This window comes from Scyliorhinus torazame, chromosome 9 (assembly GCF_047496885.1).
Source record: "Scyliorhinus torazame isolate Kashiwa2021f chromosome 9, sScyTor2.1, whole genome shotgun sequence".
Taxonomy (NCBI): domain Eukaryota; kingdom Metazoa; phylum Chordata; class Chondrichthyes; order Carcharhiniformes; family Scyliorhinidae; genus Scyliorhinus; species Scyliorhinus torazame.
In genome coordinates this window covers 210067286-210087357 of record NC_092715.1, presented here as the reverse complement: position 1 = coordinate 210087357, position 20072 = coordinate 210067286, and the positions used below count along the sequence as shown (strand labels likewise).

Here is a 20072-nt window from a genome sequence, read left to right as displayed (position 1 = left end):
GAAGATTGGGAAGGCTACAAAAACAAACAGAGGATAACAAAGAGAGAAATAAGGAAAGAGAGGATCAAATATGAAGGTAGGCTAGCCAGTAACATTAGGAATGATAGTAAAAGTTTCTTTAAATACATTAAAAACAAACGGGAGGCAAAAGTAGACATTGGGCCGCTCCAAAATGACGCTGGTAATTTTGTGATGGGAGACAAGGAAATAGCTGAGGAACTAAATAAGTACTTTGCGTCAGTCTTCACAGTAGAAGACATGAGTAATATCCCACCAGTTCCGGAGAGTCAGGGGGCAGAGTTGAATATGGTAGCCATCACAAAGGAGAAAGTGCTAGAGAAACTAAGAGGTTTAAAAATTGATAAATCTCCGGGCCCAGATGGACTACATCCTAGAGTTCTAAAGGAGATAGCTGAAGAAATAGTGGAGGCATTAGTTATGATCTTTCAAAAGTCACTGGAGTCAGGGAAAGTCCCAGAGGATTGGAAAATCGCTGTTGTAACCCCCCTGTTCAAGAAGGGAACAAGGAAAAAGATGGAAAATTATAGGCCAATTAGCCTCGGTTGTTGGCAAGATTCTAGAATCCATTGTTAAGGATGAGATTTCTAAATTCTTGGAAGTGCAGGGTCAGATTAGGACAAGTCAGCATGGATTTAGTGAGGGGAGGTCGTGCCTGACAAACCTGTTAGAGTTCTTTGAAGAGATAACAAATAGGTTAGACCAAGGAGAGCCAATGGATGTTATCTATCTTGACTTCCAAAAGGCCTTTGATAAGGTGCCTCACGGGAGACTGCTGAGTAAAATAAGGGCCCATAGTATTCGAGGCAAGGTACTAACATGGATTGACGATTGGCTGTCAGGCAGAAGGCAGAGAGTTGGGATAAAAGGTTCTTTTTCAGAATGGCAACCGGTGACGAGTGGTGTCCCGCAGGGTTCAGTGTTGGGGCCACAGCTGTTCAACTTTATATTAATGATCTAGATGACGGGACTGGGGGCATTCTGGCTAAGTTTGCCGATGATACATAGATAGGTGGAGGGGCAGGTAGTATGGAGGAGGTGGGGAGGCTGCAGAAAGATTTAGACAGTTTAGGAGAGTGGTCCAAGATATGGCTGATGAAATTCAACGTGGGCAAGTGCGAGGTCTTGCACTTTGGAAAAAAGAATAGAGGCATGGACTATTTTCTAAACGGTGACAAAATTCATAATGCTGAAGTGCAAAGGGACTTGGGAGACCTAGTCCAGGATTCTCTAAAGGTAAACTTGCAGGTTGAGTCCATAATTAAGAAAGCAAATGCAATGTTGTCATTCATCTCAAGAGGCTTGGAATATAAAAGCAGGGATGTACTTCTGAAGCTTTATAAAGCATTAGTTAGGCCCCATTTAGAATACTGTGAGCAATTTTGGGCCCCACACCTCAGGAAGGACATACTGGCACTGGAGCGGGTCCAGCGGAGATTCACACGGATGATCCCAGGAATGGTAGGCCAAACATACGATGAACGTCTGAGGATCCTGGGATTATATTCATTGGAGTTTAGGAGGTTGAGGGGAGATCTAATAGAAACTTACAAGATAATGAATGGCTTAGATAGGGTGGATGTAGGGAAGTTGTTTCCATTAGCAGGGGAGACTAGGACCTGGGGGCACAGCCTTAGAATAAAAGGGAGTCACTTTAGAACAGAGATGAGGAGACATTTCTTCAGCCAGAGAGTGGTGGGTCTGTGGAATTCATTGCCACAGAGGGCGGTGGAGGCCGGGACGTTGAGTGTCTTTAAGACAGAAGTTGATAAATTCTTGATTTCTCGAGGAATTAAGGGCTATGGAGAGAGAGCGGGTAAATGGAGTTGAAATCAGCCATGATTGAATGGTGGAGTGGACCCGATGGGCCGAATGGCCTTACTTCCGCTCCTATGTCTTATGGTCTTATGGTCTAAAGCTAGCTCAAATTTCCTGGGCAAATCATATTTAACTAACCTGATTTTTGGTGAAGTAACAGAGAGGTTTCTGTGATTGATGTAGTGTATATGAACTTACAAAGGTGTTTGATAAAAGTGCCACCACAGGATTGTCAGCAAAATTGAAGCTCATGGAATAAAACAGAAAGTGGCTGCATGGATACGAAGTGACAAAAAACTGAGAGTAGTGGTGAACAGGTTTTGGACAAGAGGAAAATAGCGTGTTTCCCCATGGGCGGCAACAGTACTACCATGTTAATGACTTAGACTTGGCTATCCAGGACACAACTTCACAATTTGCAGTGGACACAAAACTTGGAAGTATTGTGAGGAGGATAGGGATCATCTTCAATCGGGCATAGGCTAGCTGGTGGAATAGACAGACTGGTAGAAGATGCAATTTAACGTGGAGAAGTGGGACATGATACATTTGGTAGGAAAAAAGTGGAACGGCAATAGAAACTAAAGGGTACAATTCCAAAATGTGTGCAGGAACAGGATGTGCACAATTATTGACAGGGTAGGTTAAGAAAGTGGTTAAAAAGGCAAATGGGAAATGTCTGGAACCAGCTGAGGAGATATTTCTGGATAGACGGTATGTCGGTGTTGCCGCCGTTGTGTGAAAAACACGGTTTCGAACCGGGGGGGATAGACTGTATGTATAGGAAATAGAGAGAAGTGGGGCTGGTTAAGGTGAGGGATCTGTACCTGGAAGAGGGGTTTGCCAGTATAGAGGAACTGAAGGAGAGGGTAGAGCTCCCGGGAGGAAGTGAGTTCAGGTACCTGCAGGTAAGAGACTTTGCGTGGAAGGTTTGGAAAGATTTCCCCAGGTTGCCAAGGTACACCCTGATGGAGCAATTGCTGCTTCCAGATGTGGAAAGGGAGGGCAGGATCGGGGACATATACAGGTGAAGATTCAGGAGAAGTGGTAGGGGGAGCTGGGAGTGGAGAAAGACTGGGGAGTATGGAGTCAGGCGCTACAAAGGTTAAATGCAACCTTGTGCGCAAGGATGAGCCTGATACAGTTCAAGGTAGTACACAGGATACATATGACTTCCGGGGGTAGCAGATGAGTGTGAAAAGTGTGGGTAGGGACCAACGAATCACGCACTGTTCTAGGGCTGCGAAAAGGTTGGAGAGTTTCTGGGTGGGAGTGTTCGCGGCGCTAATGGGGGTACTGGGGGAGTAGGTTGAGCCAGACCCTTTGGTGGCGACATTTGGGATATTGGAGAAGCCGGAGCTGACGGAGGAGAGGAAGGCTGACGTTGTGGCCTTCGCCTGTCTGATTGCCCGGTGAGGAGTTTTATTGGTGTGGCGGTTGGCAATGCCACCGGCCTGGCTGGGTTACTTATATTACTTTCTTCGGCTGGAAAAGATCAAATACGAATTGAGGGATTCAGTGGAGGGCTTCGAGGCAAGGTGTGGCTGTGTTAGAGGAGTTGTTCAGCGCGGGGTGGGAGTGGGGGGTGGGGGGAGGGGGTGAAAAGGGGGGAAAATCTGTACAAATTGTATAGTGGCTTGTTGGGGCGTTGGCTCCCCGAATTGTTGATGTTTAGTAACCTTTTATATAAGCTTGGAATAAAATTCATTTTAAAAAAGGGCATATGGGATCTTGAGCTTTATAAATAGAGACCCGAGCCGGGTTTTCCCATCCTGACCTGAGGCCAGAGTGCGACGAGCAGGCTTTAAATTGGTGGCCACGGCACAGATCTGGGAATCCTGCCCCTATTTCCGACGACGAACATGTTCAATTTCTTCAGCGTGGGAAAGGGCGTGGATCAGAGCATCTCCTTGCATGCCGCTGTCCCAATGCTGCTGGCACCATTCTGAAGATGGATGTTTCGGAACTTGCCTCAACGACTCCCATATGGTTGCAAGTTCTCACCGTTCTCTGGGTAAATACACTCCTCCTGAATGTCTTACAGCATGTTATTGATGACTATCTTCTATTAAACCCCCTGGTTTTTTTGGGACTCTCCCACCAATTGAAACACCTTCTCTACATTTAACCAATGAGTTTACATTTGAAACTGGCAGGATTGGAATTAAAGTGCAGCCTATTTGGGTGGGTAGATAGGCTGCTAGCTTGGTGCCAATATGAAAAAGACTATGTTTCCTTATTAATTGGTATTTTAAATTGACATCTCAGCACAGGAGAAGGCCATTCAACCCTTCAGGTCTGTGATGAATTTAAGCCCTATCTCAGGGTGTATTTTACATAGTTCCATTTCCTGTTCTCCAGCCAAATCCCATTTCCTTTCCTATTTTCACCTTTCCAGAGCAATTACCTAGAACATTTGTTAAGTGTTGTAATTGAGGAAGCCTCAATCCCAATATGTGCCCAAGTTTGTCCTGAACTTACCCTTTCTGTACTTGTCTGAAGATCAAGGCTTTCATGTGAAAGGAGTATAATTAAAAGAGTAACACAGGCATCCATCTTATCTGCTGCCAAGTCAAGCAATGTTCTTACATCTGAAAGCGTTGCCTCGAGCTAGAAATTGGTGATGACAACAATCCTTTGACACATCCAGGTTTCCACTTCTCCATTCAAAGACAAAACGTGAAAGAACTACCAATCAATCAGCGAAGCTCACACTCATTTGCACTCTTATGTTTCATTATTATTCTGTTAGCTCATCCAACTCACCGTAAGAGTTCCCAAGCCCTATCCATTCACCAGCTGGTACATGCAAACTGAGTCATTCTCTTTTAAAGATACCCTTAGCTCTATCCTAGTGAGCTCCTCTCCCAGAATATAAATGCTTCAAGCTAAGTAAATCAAAATGTGACGGCACAGATTTTACTCCCAATAAACGATCGGCGAAAAAGGTTTGTGACATTGCAGGGATGATATCTGAGGATGCAAATTGACTTCCAGTTCCATGCTGCACATTCAACCAGTGACTGGTCACACCGGCCACACATCACACTCACCAGAAAAGCTCTGGCAGTAACAAGCATTTTGATTTAATGCTGAAGGAAAACATTCATCCAATTTAGCAAGTGCTTCTTTCCTGAAGATGTGTACATTGCAGTTACATTAAAGTGACATTCGAGTACGGATGTTTATTGGGGTTGGTCCTGTGAGCAGGGGGAGGAGTTCTGACTTCCCCAGCATGTGTCCTTCTTATCAAGAAGGTTCCCCTCCGCAATTAATGGGTTTGGCTCCTTGTGGTGCAGGAAATGTTCTGGAAGAGGCTGGAGGCAAGGAGGAGCCAAAGAACTGTGTCTGGGTTAGAGGGAGTATCATTGGGCAGCGTGAATGGGGGAGGGGGGGTGCGGTTAGGCAAAGAAGGAGAACTTCTTGTCGATCCTGAAGGTCTGATTACAGTGAAGGGGTCTAATGGGGTGGGAGAGCCCAAATTTGATGGGGTGAGGTGGTTATTGCTCTGGGGCTGGAGTGTTACCAGGGATGTCTGACATTGGGGAATGGAGTCCAATCTCAGTGAGCCGGTCCAATATGCGGATGGCGGATTCAAACAATTTTGGTTTGGTGGGCTAGGATGCAGCAGCTCCTACTCGCCTTTCCCAAGAAACAGTGGCGTAAAGACAACATTTCAATGACACCTTCCTCCACTCCCTTGAGCTATTGGACTTCTCTCTGAGGCACTGATAAATCCTAAAACTACTCCCCCCATTTCTGACTAATGTTTCATGGAATTTATCTTCCATATTTAAGGGACCTGATGGCAATTTCAGGGACACCTTAAAAAAAAAAGGACCCCACTGGTTTAGCCAACACAGATTAGGCACAGGCCATGTCATTGCTAAATTGGTTTTGCTTTCTGTTGGTTTTATTTCCAAAAATGGGCGCAGCACCTAACAATTTTTACCCATAAGTTTTAGACAGTGGCATTCAGGTTTTTGTCTTCACAGGTCACTACTATGGAACTTTTAGGACCCAGTAGAAATATTAAATTGTTTCCATTAATTTGCAGTTGTTTATGCGAATAGCTGTAAGTGTTCTAACTTGGGTTTAGTCACTAATAAGGCAATAACACTAAAACCAGCTGTTTGAAACCTCCAGACCCACAAAAATTCAAACAGAGTAAGTGAGCCACAACACAACTGAGAGATCTGGCTTCAAAGCTGGATGTGCAGCCCATGAACCTGAATTAAAATGTTGTCAATTAATAAAATCATGTGCTGTATTACTTCAGTTCATTTATGGGATGTGGGCGTCACTGGCTAGACCAGCATTTATTGCCCTTGAGGTGCTGGTGGGCCACCTTCTTGAATCACTGCAGTTCACCTGTTGCAGCTGCACCCACAGTGCTGCTAGGGAAGGGGTTCCAGAATTTTGCCCTAGTGAGGGCGATATAGTTCCAAGTCAGGGTGGTGTGTGGCTTGAGGGGAACTTGCAGGTGGTGGTGCTCCCAGGCATTGCCTGCCCTTGACCTGCTAGCTGATGGAGGTCACGGTTTGAAATATGTGTTTGAAGGAGATTTGGAGAGTTGCTGCAGTGCATCTTGTAGAATGCACACACAGCATTGGTGATGGAGAGGGTGACTGCTAAAATGGTGGATGGGATGCTTGTTAAGTTGACTGCTTCTCCCTGGATTGTGTTGAGTTTCTTGAGTAAGCTTGGCCCATCTCACTCCTGGCTTGTACCTTTATTAGATTGTGGACAGGATTTGGGAAGGCTGGAGGTGAGTTAGTGGCCAAAGTATTCCCAGTCTCTAACCTACTCTTGTAGCCACCGTTTTTATTTATATGACTGACCCAGTTAGGTTTCTGGTCAATTTCCAAAATGTAGACCGTCTAATCATAGCGTTTGTGTGTGTGTGTGGGGGGGAGGGGTAAGAACCCGAGAATTCCCAAACTGACACTGCAAAGAAGGAAAATCAAAGGGGGCTTGGCCTTACCAAACCTACAATACTACCACTGGGCAGCAACGGCAGAAAGAGTGAGGGGATGGGTACAAGAACCCGGCACAGATTGGGTACAAATGGAGGAGGCATCCTGTAAAGGAATGACCCTCCTGTGGTGGCTACAGCAGCACTCCCATCCTCCTCAGCAAGATACACAACGAGCCCAGTGGTAGCGGCCATGCTGGGAACGTGGACCCAGTTGAGACAACCCTTTGGGATAACTAAAATGTCCCCCATGGCCCTCATCTGCGGCAATCACAGATTCCCCCCAGCCATGCTAGATACTACCTTCAAAAGATGGAGGCGGGACAGGGGCACACTGACGGTCAGTGACTTCTACGTAGGGTGCAGACTGGCGACACTAGACGAACTGAAGAGGAAGTGGAAACTAGCTGGAAACTAGTAAAAGGCCAGGAAATGAGATAGCTCCAAATAAAACACTTCCTCCGCAAAGAGACAGTAGGGTACCCCAGGATACCCAGAAACCACACTACCAGAGGACCTGGTAGGCACAAGCAACAAGAAGGGGGGGGAGCTATGTGGGTACCCCAGGGCCCCAGAAACTACACTACTAGAGGACCTGGTAGGCACAAGCAACGAGAAGAGGGGGCTATGTGGGAAAATATACAGACAGCTACTAGACAGAACGCGAACACCACTGGACGAGACCAGACAAAAATGGGAGGACGAACTGGGGGCAGAGGTAGGATGGAGACTCTGGAGCAATGCACTGAGCAGGGCTAAATCCACCTCCTCCTGTGCAAGGCTAAGCTTAATGCAGCTCAAAGTGGTGCACAGAGCGCACCTGACCAGAACCCGAATGAACAGGTTCTTCCCGGAGATGGAGGACAAATGTAAACGGTGCCAGAGGGGCCCGGCCAACCACACCCACATGTTTTGGGCTTGCCCCAAGCTTGCTGGGTTCTGGACAGCCTTCTCCGAGGCAATGTCCAAGGCTGTGGGGGTGAGGGTGAAGCCATGCCCGATAGTGGCAATCTTTGGGGTATCGGAGCAGCCAGGACTACACATGGGGAAGAGGGCCAACGCCCTTGTTTTCGCTAATCACACGCCGGAGAATCCTGCTCGGTTGGCGATCGGCAGCACCACCCACAGCTGCAGACTGGCTCGCTGACCTCTCGGAATTTCTCCACCTGGAGAAGATAAGTACGTCGGAGTAAGGGTCGGAGGAAGGCTTCCTGGATACTTGGGGGCAGTTTGTCGGTCTGTTCCAAAACCTGTTCAAGGCCAGCAACGAGGAGTAAGTTAAGAATAAAAAAACAAGATAGATGAGGAACCAAAAGACTGCACAACCGGGGGGGGGGGGGGGATGGAAGGAAGGTGGGGGAACCACAAGAGAAGAGGAGGGAGGGGGGCTTACCCCCCCCCCCCCCCCCCCCCCCCCCCACCTCTCTTCCCTGGAAAATAAAAGAAAAACACAGCTGAAGCCAAAGTGGGGATGGGGTTAGGGGCGAGGGAGGGACGGGGACGGCGACGGGGGGGGGGGGGGGGACAATGGGGAAGGAAGAGGAACTATAGTCTGATCCAGAGGGCAATGAAAGGTACATAAGGTCAGTTAAATGAAGGACAAAATAAATCTCTGTGCAATAAAGTTAATTAGCGCGGGTAAGATAAATGTAATGTGTATATATACAACTGTTTATAAATATGAGAATGACAATAAAAAGATTTTTTTTTTAAGTTTCTGGTCAATGATAACTGCCCCATCCTCCCTATATGGTAATACTGGGAGGTGCTGGGGGATTCACTGATGATAGTGGCATTGAATGTCAAGGGGAGATGGTTGCCTTGCATGAATGTTGCTTGTCCCTTAATAATCCAGCCCTGAACGCTGTCTTAATCTTGCTGCACATTGACACAGACGGCCTCAGTGTCTGAAGAATGGCAAATGCTGCTGAAATCTGCACAGTCATCAGTGAACATCCCAACTTCTGACCTTATGGTAGAGCTAAGCTGCTGAAGATGGTTGGGACTTAGGATTTGGACACCAACCTAAGGAACTCCTGCAGCAATATTCTGGTCTAGGATGGTGGACCTCCAACAACCACAATAGGTATCAAGAATTTTAATATATGTTCATTTAATTTAGGACTGTACCTGCTTTCCATTAGCTCTCGAATTTCGGCTACATTCCGGCCTGCTCCAAGATGTGTGTAGTAAGGACCTTCATCTTTTTCACTGATTTGTTCTGTTAATTTAAGTGAAAAAAAAAATAACATTAGGCTATTCTTAGCATTATTCCGCTAAGGCAATAACTATTGGTTGGAATTATCAACAAAATATAACTAACAAAGGAATCATTAATCATATTAATCAACAGTAAAGTTTTATTGACTGAATCCAACTGACAACAGAGAGAAAAAGAGACAGTAATGTCATATTCTGTAGTCCAGATTCTAGGTTTACCCAAATCACTGAGGCAGAATATTTTTGGTTCAAGCCCCACTACAGGTATTTGAATACACAATCTCAGCTGATACTTCAGTCCAGTACTGAGGAGATGACAAACTAAATTGAAGTCCGAGGAAAAGTCACTGACTTTAAATGTTTGCCAGAATTTTACACAGCAGCAGTGGCTGAGAGGTTGGGAGCAAGCTCGCCTCCACATGGCCGCATCACTCCACAACTACTTAATGTCCGTCGGGCTAATAATTGCTTCAGAGTGGGACTTTTGCATGCATCATGGAGGACATCCCATCACCAAGAGCTGCTAGCCAATAAAATGGCCGACAGCTCTCTAATCCCAGCAGCACCGCTGGATCGGTGAACACTGCTGGGACAATGGAGCTGCCACAGACTCAGACAAGTCTAGGATTTCGCTGGGGCCAGCTGGCAGGCTTTGATATGGAGGTTGGGCAGCTGGGATCATCAGGGTAGGTGAGGGAGAAACAACCTTAGGGAGAGGGGAGTGGGGGGTGGAGCGACAGGGCACTGGCCACAATGTGTCTGAATAGAAGGCACCCCCCTCCCCCAACTATTCAACGCACTGGTGAGGCCACACCTGGAATATTCCGCACAGTTTTGGTCCCCTTATTTGAGGAAAGATGCATTGGCATTGGAGGCAGTTGAGAGGAAGTTCACTAGGTTGATTCCAGAGATGAGGGGTTTGTCGTACGAAGAGAGACTGAATAGTTCAGGCCTACTCTTTAAAATTTAGAAGAATGAGGGGAGATCAAATTGAGGTTTACAAGATGATAAAAGTTATGTAGTTGTGGAGTGGATGCTTCCTTTTGTGGGGCATTCTCAAACAAGAGGCCATGGTCTTAGGATCAGAGGTAGCAAATTTAAAACCTAGTTAAGGAGAAACTATTTCTCCCAAAGGGTTGTGAATCTGTGGAATTTGCTACCCCAGAGTGTGGCGGATGCTGGGAATAAATTTAAGGAGAAGTTAGACAGATTTTTAATTGGTAATGGGTTGAAGGGTTATGAAGAACGGGCAGTGGAGTTCAGGCCAAAATGAGATCAACCATGATCAAATGGCTGGAGCAGATTTGAGGGGCCAAATAGCCTAATTTTGCTCCTATATCTTATGAACCAGGTTTTAACTGGCACCCTCGAGACTTGCCTTTGTCATCCAGCACTGCAGGCAGGTAAAATCCCAGCAGGTGGAGGCCCTTCAGTGACTAAGGGCAAGTGGGCTACCTGGTGCCTCCTTCAGAATTGGTGAAATAGTGGCAGCATGGAGGTAACAACCATGGCGCAACCACCAAGCGCCCAATTTTATACCCCCACCACCCTGCCTGCCAGCCCACTGCTGGAATTGGGTGGGGTGAGGAAGATGTAAATTCCACATGGTAACTCCTTCCTCTCCACACTTGCTGCTGAGTATTTTCAGCATTTTCTGTTTTTATTTCTGATTTTCAGTAACGGCAGTATTTTGCCTTGTGTATAGTTGTGTTAAATGGAGGCCCCATTTTTTTTACCTTCAGGCACGCTCAAAGCCTTAGCATTGCTGAGAGAAGTGCAGGGCAGATCTCACAAAGTCCCTACAGATAGATTACTTAGCCACTAACCTCACTTCTGTGGTATTTTATTATGTGCAAATCATCTTCCCTAGAGTGACTACATGAGAAAAGTAATTTATGGGCTCCAAAGCACTTTAAGATGTCCTGAGGTGGTGATGGTGCAGGAATCTAAGCTATTTTTATATAATCAGAATAGATAAAAAAATACAGGATATGTAAATGGAATATGACTTCTGATTTAAAGCAGCAATTTATTTTTAACCGCATCATATATTTGTGTGTTCTCAGCCCTGCCCTCATTTAAAAGGACATGCAAGTCAAATTTACTGTGTGGTTTTTCCAATACGGCAAATAAAAGGGATCTAAAGATCGTGCAAACCATGAAAACTTTTTCTCATGCTGTAATGTTTGGACAAAAGCCAGAATCCCCAAACCCTGTTTCATTGAAACAGTTGCCAAAAGTCATTCCTGGCAATAAGTCAGATGAACAATACTCTCCTGATTGCATTCAAAACTCTGACATGACTTTGGCAAAAGGGACTATCAACAACTCACCCCCCCCCCCCCCCGCCTCAGTTATTTGCTGATTTGAAATTTCACCCAGATTTGACTTGAGGAGTTCAACCGCAACATTAGTCACTTCATCAGAGTGTGAAATAAATACATTGATCAAGGCTGTAAGCTGTGTGTGTTGAGACACACTCTTCTATATTGCTGTTATAACCTGCCTGATTACTACTGGCTGGGGACTAATGGCAATCCCACAATCCTTAGTGAGAATTAGCTTCCCCAATGAGGGAGGGGGCGGAAAAATCATTAGCAAAGTCACCTGTATAAATAGAGCAGGCCAGTGTGGAAGCAGCTAGAGAGGAGAGAGCAGTAGTGGAATACTGCTGCTAATGTATATATGTAATTGTAAATAAATATATTTCTTTCGATTCTACAAACTCATGCTGGATTCTTTGTGGCCCTCACAAAACTGGCGACGAGGGTTAAAGTGGATAGCTGTCTACGCTGCTGAAGCCACCTCCCTGGATTTTTGTTGGATACAGGTTGGAAGTTTTTTTTCTGTTGCATCATGCCACTTTATGGACGTTTGGATGTCTTTGATGCTGAGCTGGAAAGTTGGAACCAATATGCACAACGAATGTGTTACTATTTCCAGGCAAACAACATCACGAAAATGAGCGTCAGGTGGTCATTTTGCTCACCGCCTGTGGCCTGCATATCTTTGGAGTGATTAGGAGCCTTACGTACCCAGCTGCGCTGGAAACCAAGACGTTTGGTGAACTTGTGACCTTCGTGGGGCAACATTTTAACCTAACCTCATCCACGACAGTCCAGTGTTGCCGGTTTAATACCGCAGAGAGGACCCCAGGAGAATCCCTTGCTGAGTTTCTATCCAGGCTACGCAGGATTGTGGAGTACTGTGACTATGGTGAGACTTCGTTAGAAATGTTATGTGACCGTTTGTTACGCCACCGTTTGGTTTGCAATATTAACAACGTGGCCACTCAGAGAAAGTTGTTAGCCGAGCCGACATTGACTTTTCAACAGGCTATTCAGATAGTATTGCCTCGAGAGAGCGCAGAACGGGGAGTGCAGGAGCTACAGAAAATGAAGGTGCATGCCTTGTGGCGCAACCCCTTCCGTCCAAAAGCGTCTCCCAGCACCCCCGCCTTACCTTCGGCAGGGCGGCGTCCGGATCAATGCTAGTGGCTGCCGGATGTTCCTCCCCGAAGAGGGCTTTCTCCAGGACCGATGGATGAAGAGCCATATCAGTGTCAGGCTTGTGGGTGCCGACCCCGTCGCGGACACCACTCCTCGGGGTGCCAGAGGCGCTGTCATTCCAACAGAAACTGGGGCCACCCCAGGGGCCGTACCTTCCATTTGGATGAACCTTCGCCGACTATTCCAGAGGATGTGGAGACGGAGGACGACTGCCTGAAGCTGCATTGTGTGGCAGTTCCCCGTGTGGCCCCCATTAAAGTGACAGTACGGGTCAATGGTCACCCACTTGAGATGGAGTTGGACACTGGCGCAGCATTCTCCGTGATCGCCCAGAGGACATCCAATCACGTTAAGCAGGGTATACAGACGCTACATTAACCGATACACAGGGCAGGTTGGCCACCTATACGGGGGAACTATTGGACATTTCTGGAACTAAGATGACCCCTGTTGCTTATGGACGCCAGGAGGGGCGTATCCCGTTTATCGTGGTGCGCGGTCACGGGCGCAACCTGTTGGGTCGGGGCTAGTTGCGCCATTTGCGGCTGCAGTGGCAGCACATCCTTCAAACAGGTTCTGGAGGGTTTACGGAGGTACTAGGACCCAGATGTATTCCAGCCCGGTTTGGGGAAGATAAAAGGAGCTGTAGCCCGTATCCAGGTTGAACCAGGAGCTATGCCGTGCTATTTCTGGGCGCGCCCAGTGCCTTACGCCTTGCTTGAGAAGATAGAAGGGGAGCTCACTCGTTTGGAGTCCTTGTGTATTATCAGGCCCGTCCGTTTCGCCAACTGGGCAGCGGCAATTGTGTCTGTAATGAAGTCAGATGCCATGGTTCACTTGTGCGGCGACTATAAACTTGCAGTGTCTATGGCTTCCCGGCTCGACCGATATCCAATGCCTCGCATAGAGGATCTCTACGCGAAGCTTGCAGTCGGACTCTCGTTCACAAAATTAGATATGAGTCACGCCTGCCTACAGTTGCAGCTAGACCCTGCCTCCCGGCCATATATAACTATTAATACACACAGGGGCCTTTATGAATATACACAGTTGCCCTTTGGAGTATCCTCTGCCTGCGCTATCTTTCAACGCGTCATGGAGGGCATCTTGAGAGGTTTACCACGTATCGCAGTTTACTTGGACGATGTTTTGATTACAGGGACGTTGGAGCCGGAACATTTGGAAAATTTGGAGGCTGATCTTAGACGCTTCTTAGAGGCTGAAATCCATTTACGTTGTACAAAGTGTGCCTGTGTGCCTTTCAGGCAAAGGAAGTGGTCTACCTGGGTAGTCGGGTGCATTGCGAAAGTTTGCACCCCGTCGCTGTGAATGTGCGCGCAATTCAACAGGCCCCCGCCCCAACTGACACTTCGCATCTTCGTTCCTTTCTCGGCCTCGTGAACTATTACGGGAAGTTCCTCCCCAGTCCAGCAACTACACTGGCCCCGTTGCACCTTCTGTTAAAGAAGAATCACTCCTGGGTTTGGGGTCAGCCGCAAGAAACCACTTTCCGGCGGGTAAAACAACAATTGTCATCGTCTGGGTTACTAACCCACTATGATCCGGAAAAGCCTTTGCTCATCACGTGTAATGCATCCCGTATGGTATTGGGAATGTCCTGTCCCACAAGAAGGAGAATGGAGCTGAGCGACCGATAGCTTTCGCCTCCCGCACATTGACTGCAGCGGAAAATAAGTAAGCGCAGATCGAGAAGGAGGGCATGGTGGTGGTCTTTGCGGTGAAACGCTTCCACCAGTATGTCTATGGCCGCCACTTCACTGTCATGGCTGATCATAAGCCTCTGCTTGGATCTTTTCTGAGAGGATAAGCCAATTCCGCCCATTGCTTCCGCACTGATCCAGCGCTGGGCTTTATTGCTCGCTGCCTACGAGTGTTCTCTACAGCATAAACCAGGGATTCAGATAGCGAATGCCGATGCACTGAGCCGATTGTCTTTGTCGACCGCCTCATGTCAACCCCCACGACCAGTGAGGTTGTTGCAACCCTAAATTTTATGGGCTCCTTGCCTGTCACGGCATCACAGATCCGTGAGTGGACCCAGACGGAGCCAGTCCTGTCAAAGGTTCGGCACATAGTCCTGTATGGTGGGCAACATAGACAGCTCCCTGGCGAGGTGCAGGCATTTTTCTCCAAGCTGTCAGAATTTAGCGTGGATGACGGTATCCTCTTGTGGGGAACACGTGTGGTCGTCCCGGAAAAAGGACAGGAGCTGATACTAAAGGACTTGCGCAATGGGCATCCGGATGTGACCAAAATGAAAATATTGGCTGGAGTTGTGTCTGGTGGCCAGGCCTCGACACCGACATTGAGAAGAAGGCCCAAAACTGCTCTATTTGCCAGGAGCATCAGAAGCTTCCGCCCGCCGCCGCACCCCTACATCACTGGGAATGGCCAGGGTGGCCTTGGGATGGCTTGCATGTGGATTTCGACGGCCCTTTTCAAGGATCCATGTTCCTTTTAATAATCGATGCTCAATCTAAATGACTCTAGGTGCACAAGATGGTAGGCGCAATGATCGAGAAGATGCATTTGTCTTTCAGTACGCATGGCCTCCCCGAGTGCTCATCACGGACAACGGCACTCCTTTCACAAGTGAGGAGTTTGCGAGTTTTATGAAGATAAATGGCATATGCCATATCCGCACCGCTCTATACCACCCGGCTTCCAATGGGTTCGTGGAGCACGTCGTGCAGATGTTCAAACGCGGCCTAAAGAACCTAAAGGTCTTCCAGATCTATGGACACTAGACTGGCTCGGTTTTTGTTTTTGTATGTGTAGCGCACAATGACTTACGAGAGACGAGAAGTGATGAAGTCGATCCAGGCTTTATTAAGCGATGCTTGTCCCCAGCAGCTCAGCAACAGGATGAAGCTGCGGGGAGACGCTCGGGTTCTTATACTCCGCCTTCAGGGCGGAGCCAGAAGTCGGCAGATCCAACCAGGACCCGGGATCTGTCAGCCAATAGCATCTCGGCTTCACAGGTCCCACATGACCCCTAATACATACCACCACATTATGCGGTGACTGGGGTCGCTCCCGCGGAACTCCTAATGGGCCGGAGACTTCGCACACGCTTTAGCATGGTTTTCCCGGACATTGCCGCAAAGGTATGCCGCACTCAGGAATGACAGGGACATGGCCTTTCTCGGCATCGGCCGATTCGGCAGTTTGCGCCTGGTGACCCGGTGTTCGGTCCTCAGTCCCACTGCCCGTGGATGTACAACCGTTACGTAGTTCATCACTGGAAGCGCCGTTCTCCTTCTCGTTACACGGTACTCAATCCAGTACCTCGTGCAAATGGTGTCCAGCCTGTGGCAAAACGAGTCTGACGCCCTCCTTCGCCAGACTTGGTGGATTCCTTGGACTTTGCGCGGGGGGGTGGGATGATATTAGAACCTGGCTGGAGACTAATGGCAATCCCACAATCCTTACTGAGTATTAGCTTCCCCAATGAGGGGGGCGCGGAGAAATCATTAGCAGAGTCACCTGCATAAATAGAGCTGGCCTGTATGAAACCAGCTAGAGAGGAGTGAGGAATAGTGGAGTACTGCTGCTGTTGTATAAATGTAATTGTAAATAAATACATTTCTTTCGATTCTACAAACTCGTGCTGGATTCTTCGTGGCCCCACAAAGGTTTCCCTTGGAATATCCTCAGCAATGACCTTGCTACGCCATGCCACCATTTTCTTTTCCATTTACTTGTGCCTGCATGATGCTGCCTCTCATGCTGCCTCTCATTCTATCACCCAGCCTCATAAATGAGCTAGATCAAAGTTCAAATGAAAGTCAAAGGGGAAGCATTTGGGTATAACATCATACAGCACAAAAGGAGGCCATTCGGCCCATTATGCCCATGTTAGATCTTTGAAAGTGCTATCCAATTAATCCCACTTCACCCGCAAGCTTTTCATTGTCAAGTATTTCTCCAGTTACTTTGTCTTATTGAATCAGCTTCTGTCATCTTTTCAAGTTGTGCATTCCAGGTCATAATAACTCGTTGCATAAAATAAAACTCTCCTCATTTCCTTCACTGTCTCTTTTACCAATTCTCCTAAATCTTTCTCTTCTGCTTCCAGCCTCCCCGAACAGGCGCCGGAATGTGGCGACTAGGGGCTTTTCACAGTAACTTCACTTGAAGCCTACTTGTGACAGTAAGCGATTTTCATTTCAAATTGCCTGCCTGTGGGAATAGTTTCACTCTGTCTACTCTGTCTAAACCTTTCATAATTTTGAACACCTTTTATTAAATCTGCCGTTAACATTATCTGGCCTGAGGAAAACAATTGCATTTTCTCTAAACCCCCTCTTTCAGCCTGGTATTCTGGAAGGATACAAACAATTGGGTTGAAAGGCCACCTTCATCCGACCCTACTTTGCAGTAATCAGTTCAAATCTATTTCATACTTTCACAGGAAAGGAAAAAAGTAACTGTCATGATATTCAGATAAACATCATGGTGCAAACATACATACACACTGATGGACAGATCAACGGACCAATCAATACACACACAACATCACAGCCAATCACAGGCAAGAACATACACACTATAAAACAGGGAACACAAAACTTCCCGCTCATTCCAGCAGGAGACAGCTCAGGGCACAGAGCTCACAGCAAGCCACTCAGACATTCACCATGTGCTGAGTGCTTCTCCAAGATAGTGTTAGGGTTAGGTCCACAGGTTAGAGGGTAGTGAACGAACCACAGTAACCAGTTTACAGATGTTAATATTGTTAGTAATAAAACTGAGTTGTACCATCCGCAACCGTGTTGGTTCGTCTATGTAGCAGAGCACCCAACACGACAGTAACGTTGGATCTTTCATGAGTGTGTCATTTGCTTTTACTCTGTGAAGGGTCAAAGAGGGAAATCTGCCTTGAACTCCGTCCTTAATCCAGCTGTACTTAATCCAGGATGACACTCTAATGCAGTACCCAGGGGATGATCTTTCAGATGAGACACAAAACCAAACCTCCACTCTTTTCTCAAGTGAAAATGAAAGATCTCATTGCAGTATATGAGAAAGAGCAGGGCCTGGTATGCTGGCCAATATTTATCCTTCAATGGACATTGCTATTTACTTGCTGCATTTCCTACATTACAGCAGTGACTAAATTTCATTGGCTATACAGCGCTTTGGTTGTGAAAGGTGCCATGTAAATGCTTTTTTCTTTTTAGTTTTTGACACTCCAGGTAGAATTGCAACAGTTCTGATGAGCTTTGATATCCATCTGATGTTGTCAGAAAGTCTATTTAGCCAACCTGTGATCCCAGTGTGAGGCGTCATGCAATAAGGGTAGGTTTGAAGGGTGAATGCTAACAGATCAAGCCCTACATCTGACTTATGCTATGGCTTACTCAGACCCTGTAGTGGGGTTGCAGGAAAGCTGTACTTCCCCTTTGACTCCTTCTCCCCCGATTTTTAACTGCAGTCGTGTGGGGCCCGGGAAGGCAGGGAATGCCCTCTGGCCGCCTCCTCCATTTTAACTCCTGAACTGGATTTGAGTATTCAGACCTATTCCCCACAGAAAACTAGTCCCTCGGTATGATTCGCTAATCAAATTACATTTTCTCTCTAAACTGGGGCATTGGTTTAAAATAAGTCCCAGGAAAGTAAACATTTCAGTTGGAGTAAGTAAATAGTAAGTGAATTAACAATAAGAATTTTTGCACAGAGCAGCTTCACCTGAGTGCAAATTTCACCAAGTTTCAAGGGAATTCAGTGAGTTGGGGGTTAGAGGTGCTGTTTGAAATACATAATGTAGATATAAACAAATAGAGTTAAATCAGGACTGTGGGATAAGTTACAGTAAAAACTGAAGCATATTACTACATTTAATAAAATAAACAAGGTTATTCCCTAGGTTATTCTCCATTCCCTAAATGGAGAATTGAATGATATTTCAACACTTGAAAATCAAATTAGTTAAATAAAATAAATCCGAAGTGGCTGGGCAGGTGATGTGTTGCAGCCGGAGCACGTGAATCTCCGTGTGCTCCACCAAAACAACATCTGCAATAGATTTCCGCAGTTCAAGGAAGTCTGAACAGCTCCGAGTTGATGATCTGGAGTCTGAGCTTTGAACACTGCGATGCACCAGGGATGGTTACATGGACACTTTGTTCCAGTGGACAGTCACAGAATCACAGAATTGTTACAGCGCAGAGGGAGGCCATTCTGCCCATCGTGGCTGCACCAGTTCTCCCAATGAGCCATATGATTTAGTGCCATCCCCCGACCTTTTCCCCATGCCCTTGCATTTTGTTTCCATTCCGGTAGTCATCTAATACCCTCTTGCATGCCTCGATTGAACCTGCCTGCACCACACTTCCAGGCAGTGCATTCCACACCTGGACCACTTGCTGCGGTGAGTCCCTCATGTTGATTTCTTCAGATTCGGTCTGTGCTCAGCGACAGAATGGTGTGGCTACAAATGAGGCAGGCATGGGTATCCATCCAGAAGGCACTGGAGGAGCCTCAGTACTTGTACTTGTCCAGGTTTGAGATTCTTGCTCCCTGACTGGATGAGAGCAAGGACTGAAGGGAGGATGAGCAAATTGACCAATGCACTGTTGTAATAGAGGCCATTCAAGTTGGGTGAGTGAAAAATAATGTAGCAATGTATAGTTAAGGGGATAGGTACTGTTCTCTGCAGCCAAGTGTGAGAATGCTGAAGGTTGGGTTGTGTTGTGTGTCTGATGCCAGGATTAAGGACTCTTCCTTAGGGCTGGAAAGGAAGTCCTTTTAGTAGGAGGGGAAAGATTCAGTTCTTCATATAAGAATCAACATAGGAATCAACAACATAGACAGCACTAACAAAAAGGTCCTGCTGAAGGAGTAAAACAGAATCGCAGAGGTAATAATCTCTGAATTATTTGCCACAAACAAATTGGCATAGGGTCAGTAAGATCTGAGAGTTGAATATGTGGCTCAAAGGGAGTTGTATTGGAGAATTGGGTTTCAATCAGTAGGCCATTGGGATATTGGGGAAAGGGGGAACTGCATCATTGGAATGGCCTTCACCTGAACCATGCTGCAATAAGTGTCTCAGCAATTAATACAACTAGGATGAGATAGGGCTTTAAACTAGATAGTTGGAGTGTGGGTGCAAATGAGAGAAGATTTAGTGAGTTAAAGAGAAAGAACAAGACAATAGTGTAGGGTAGTGATATAATAATAGCTAATGTGTGATTGGAAAGAACAGAGTATATAAGCATATAAGTATGTACCAGTAAAAAGGGTGACAGGAGGAAAAGATTAATTGATGGCACGAGTAGAAATGAATGAGTACAATGATTGGATAGCCATTCAAAGAACCAAACAGCTCAAGAACAGGCCCTTCGGCCCTCCAAGCCTGTACCGGTCATGATACTAACCTTTGCCAAAACCCTCAGCACTATACCCATCCTATCCATGTGTTTGTCAAGAACCTTTTGAACGCTGTTAATGTATCTGCTTCCACAACCTCCCCTGGCAACGCGTTCCATGCACTCACCACCCTCTGC

At 46.7% G+C, this 20072-nt stretch overlaps 1 protein-coding gene across 3 annotated transcripts in view; it reads right to left on the bottom strand.

Annotated features, from left to right (window-relative positions):
- Window positions 1–20072, bottom strand: part of tet2 (tet methylcytosine dioxygenase 2) — a 205585-nt gene that overhangs the window by 48489 nt on the left and 137024 nt on the right. For all 3 annotated transcript variants that reach the window (XM_072517041.1, XM_072517040.1, XM_072517042.1), the window contains one exon: window positions 8942–9032. In XM_072517041.1, coding sequence (XP_072373142.1) covers window positions 8942–9032 — 91 coding nt within the window. The remainder of the gene's footprint in view (window positions 1–8941; window positions 9033–20072) is intronic.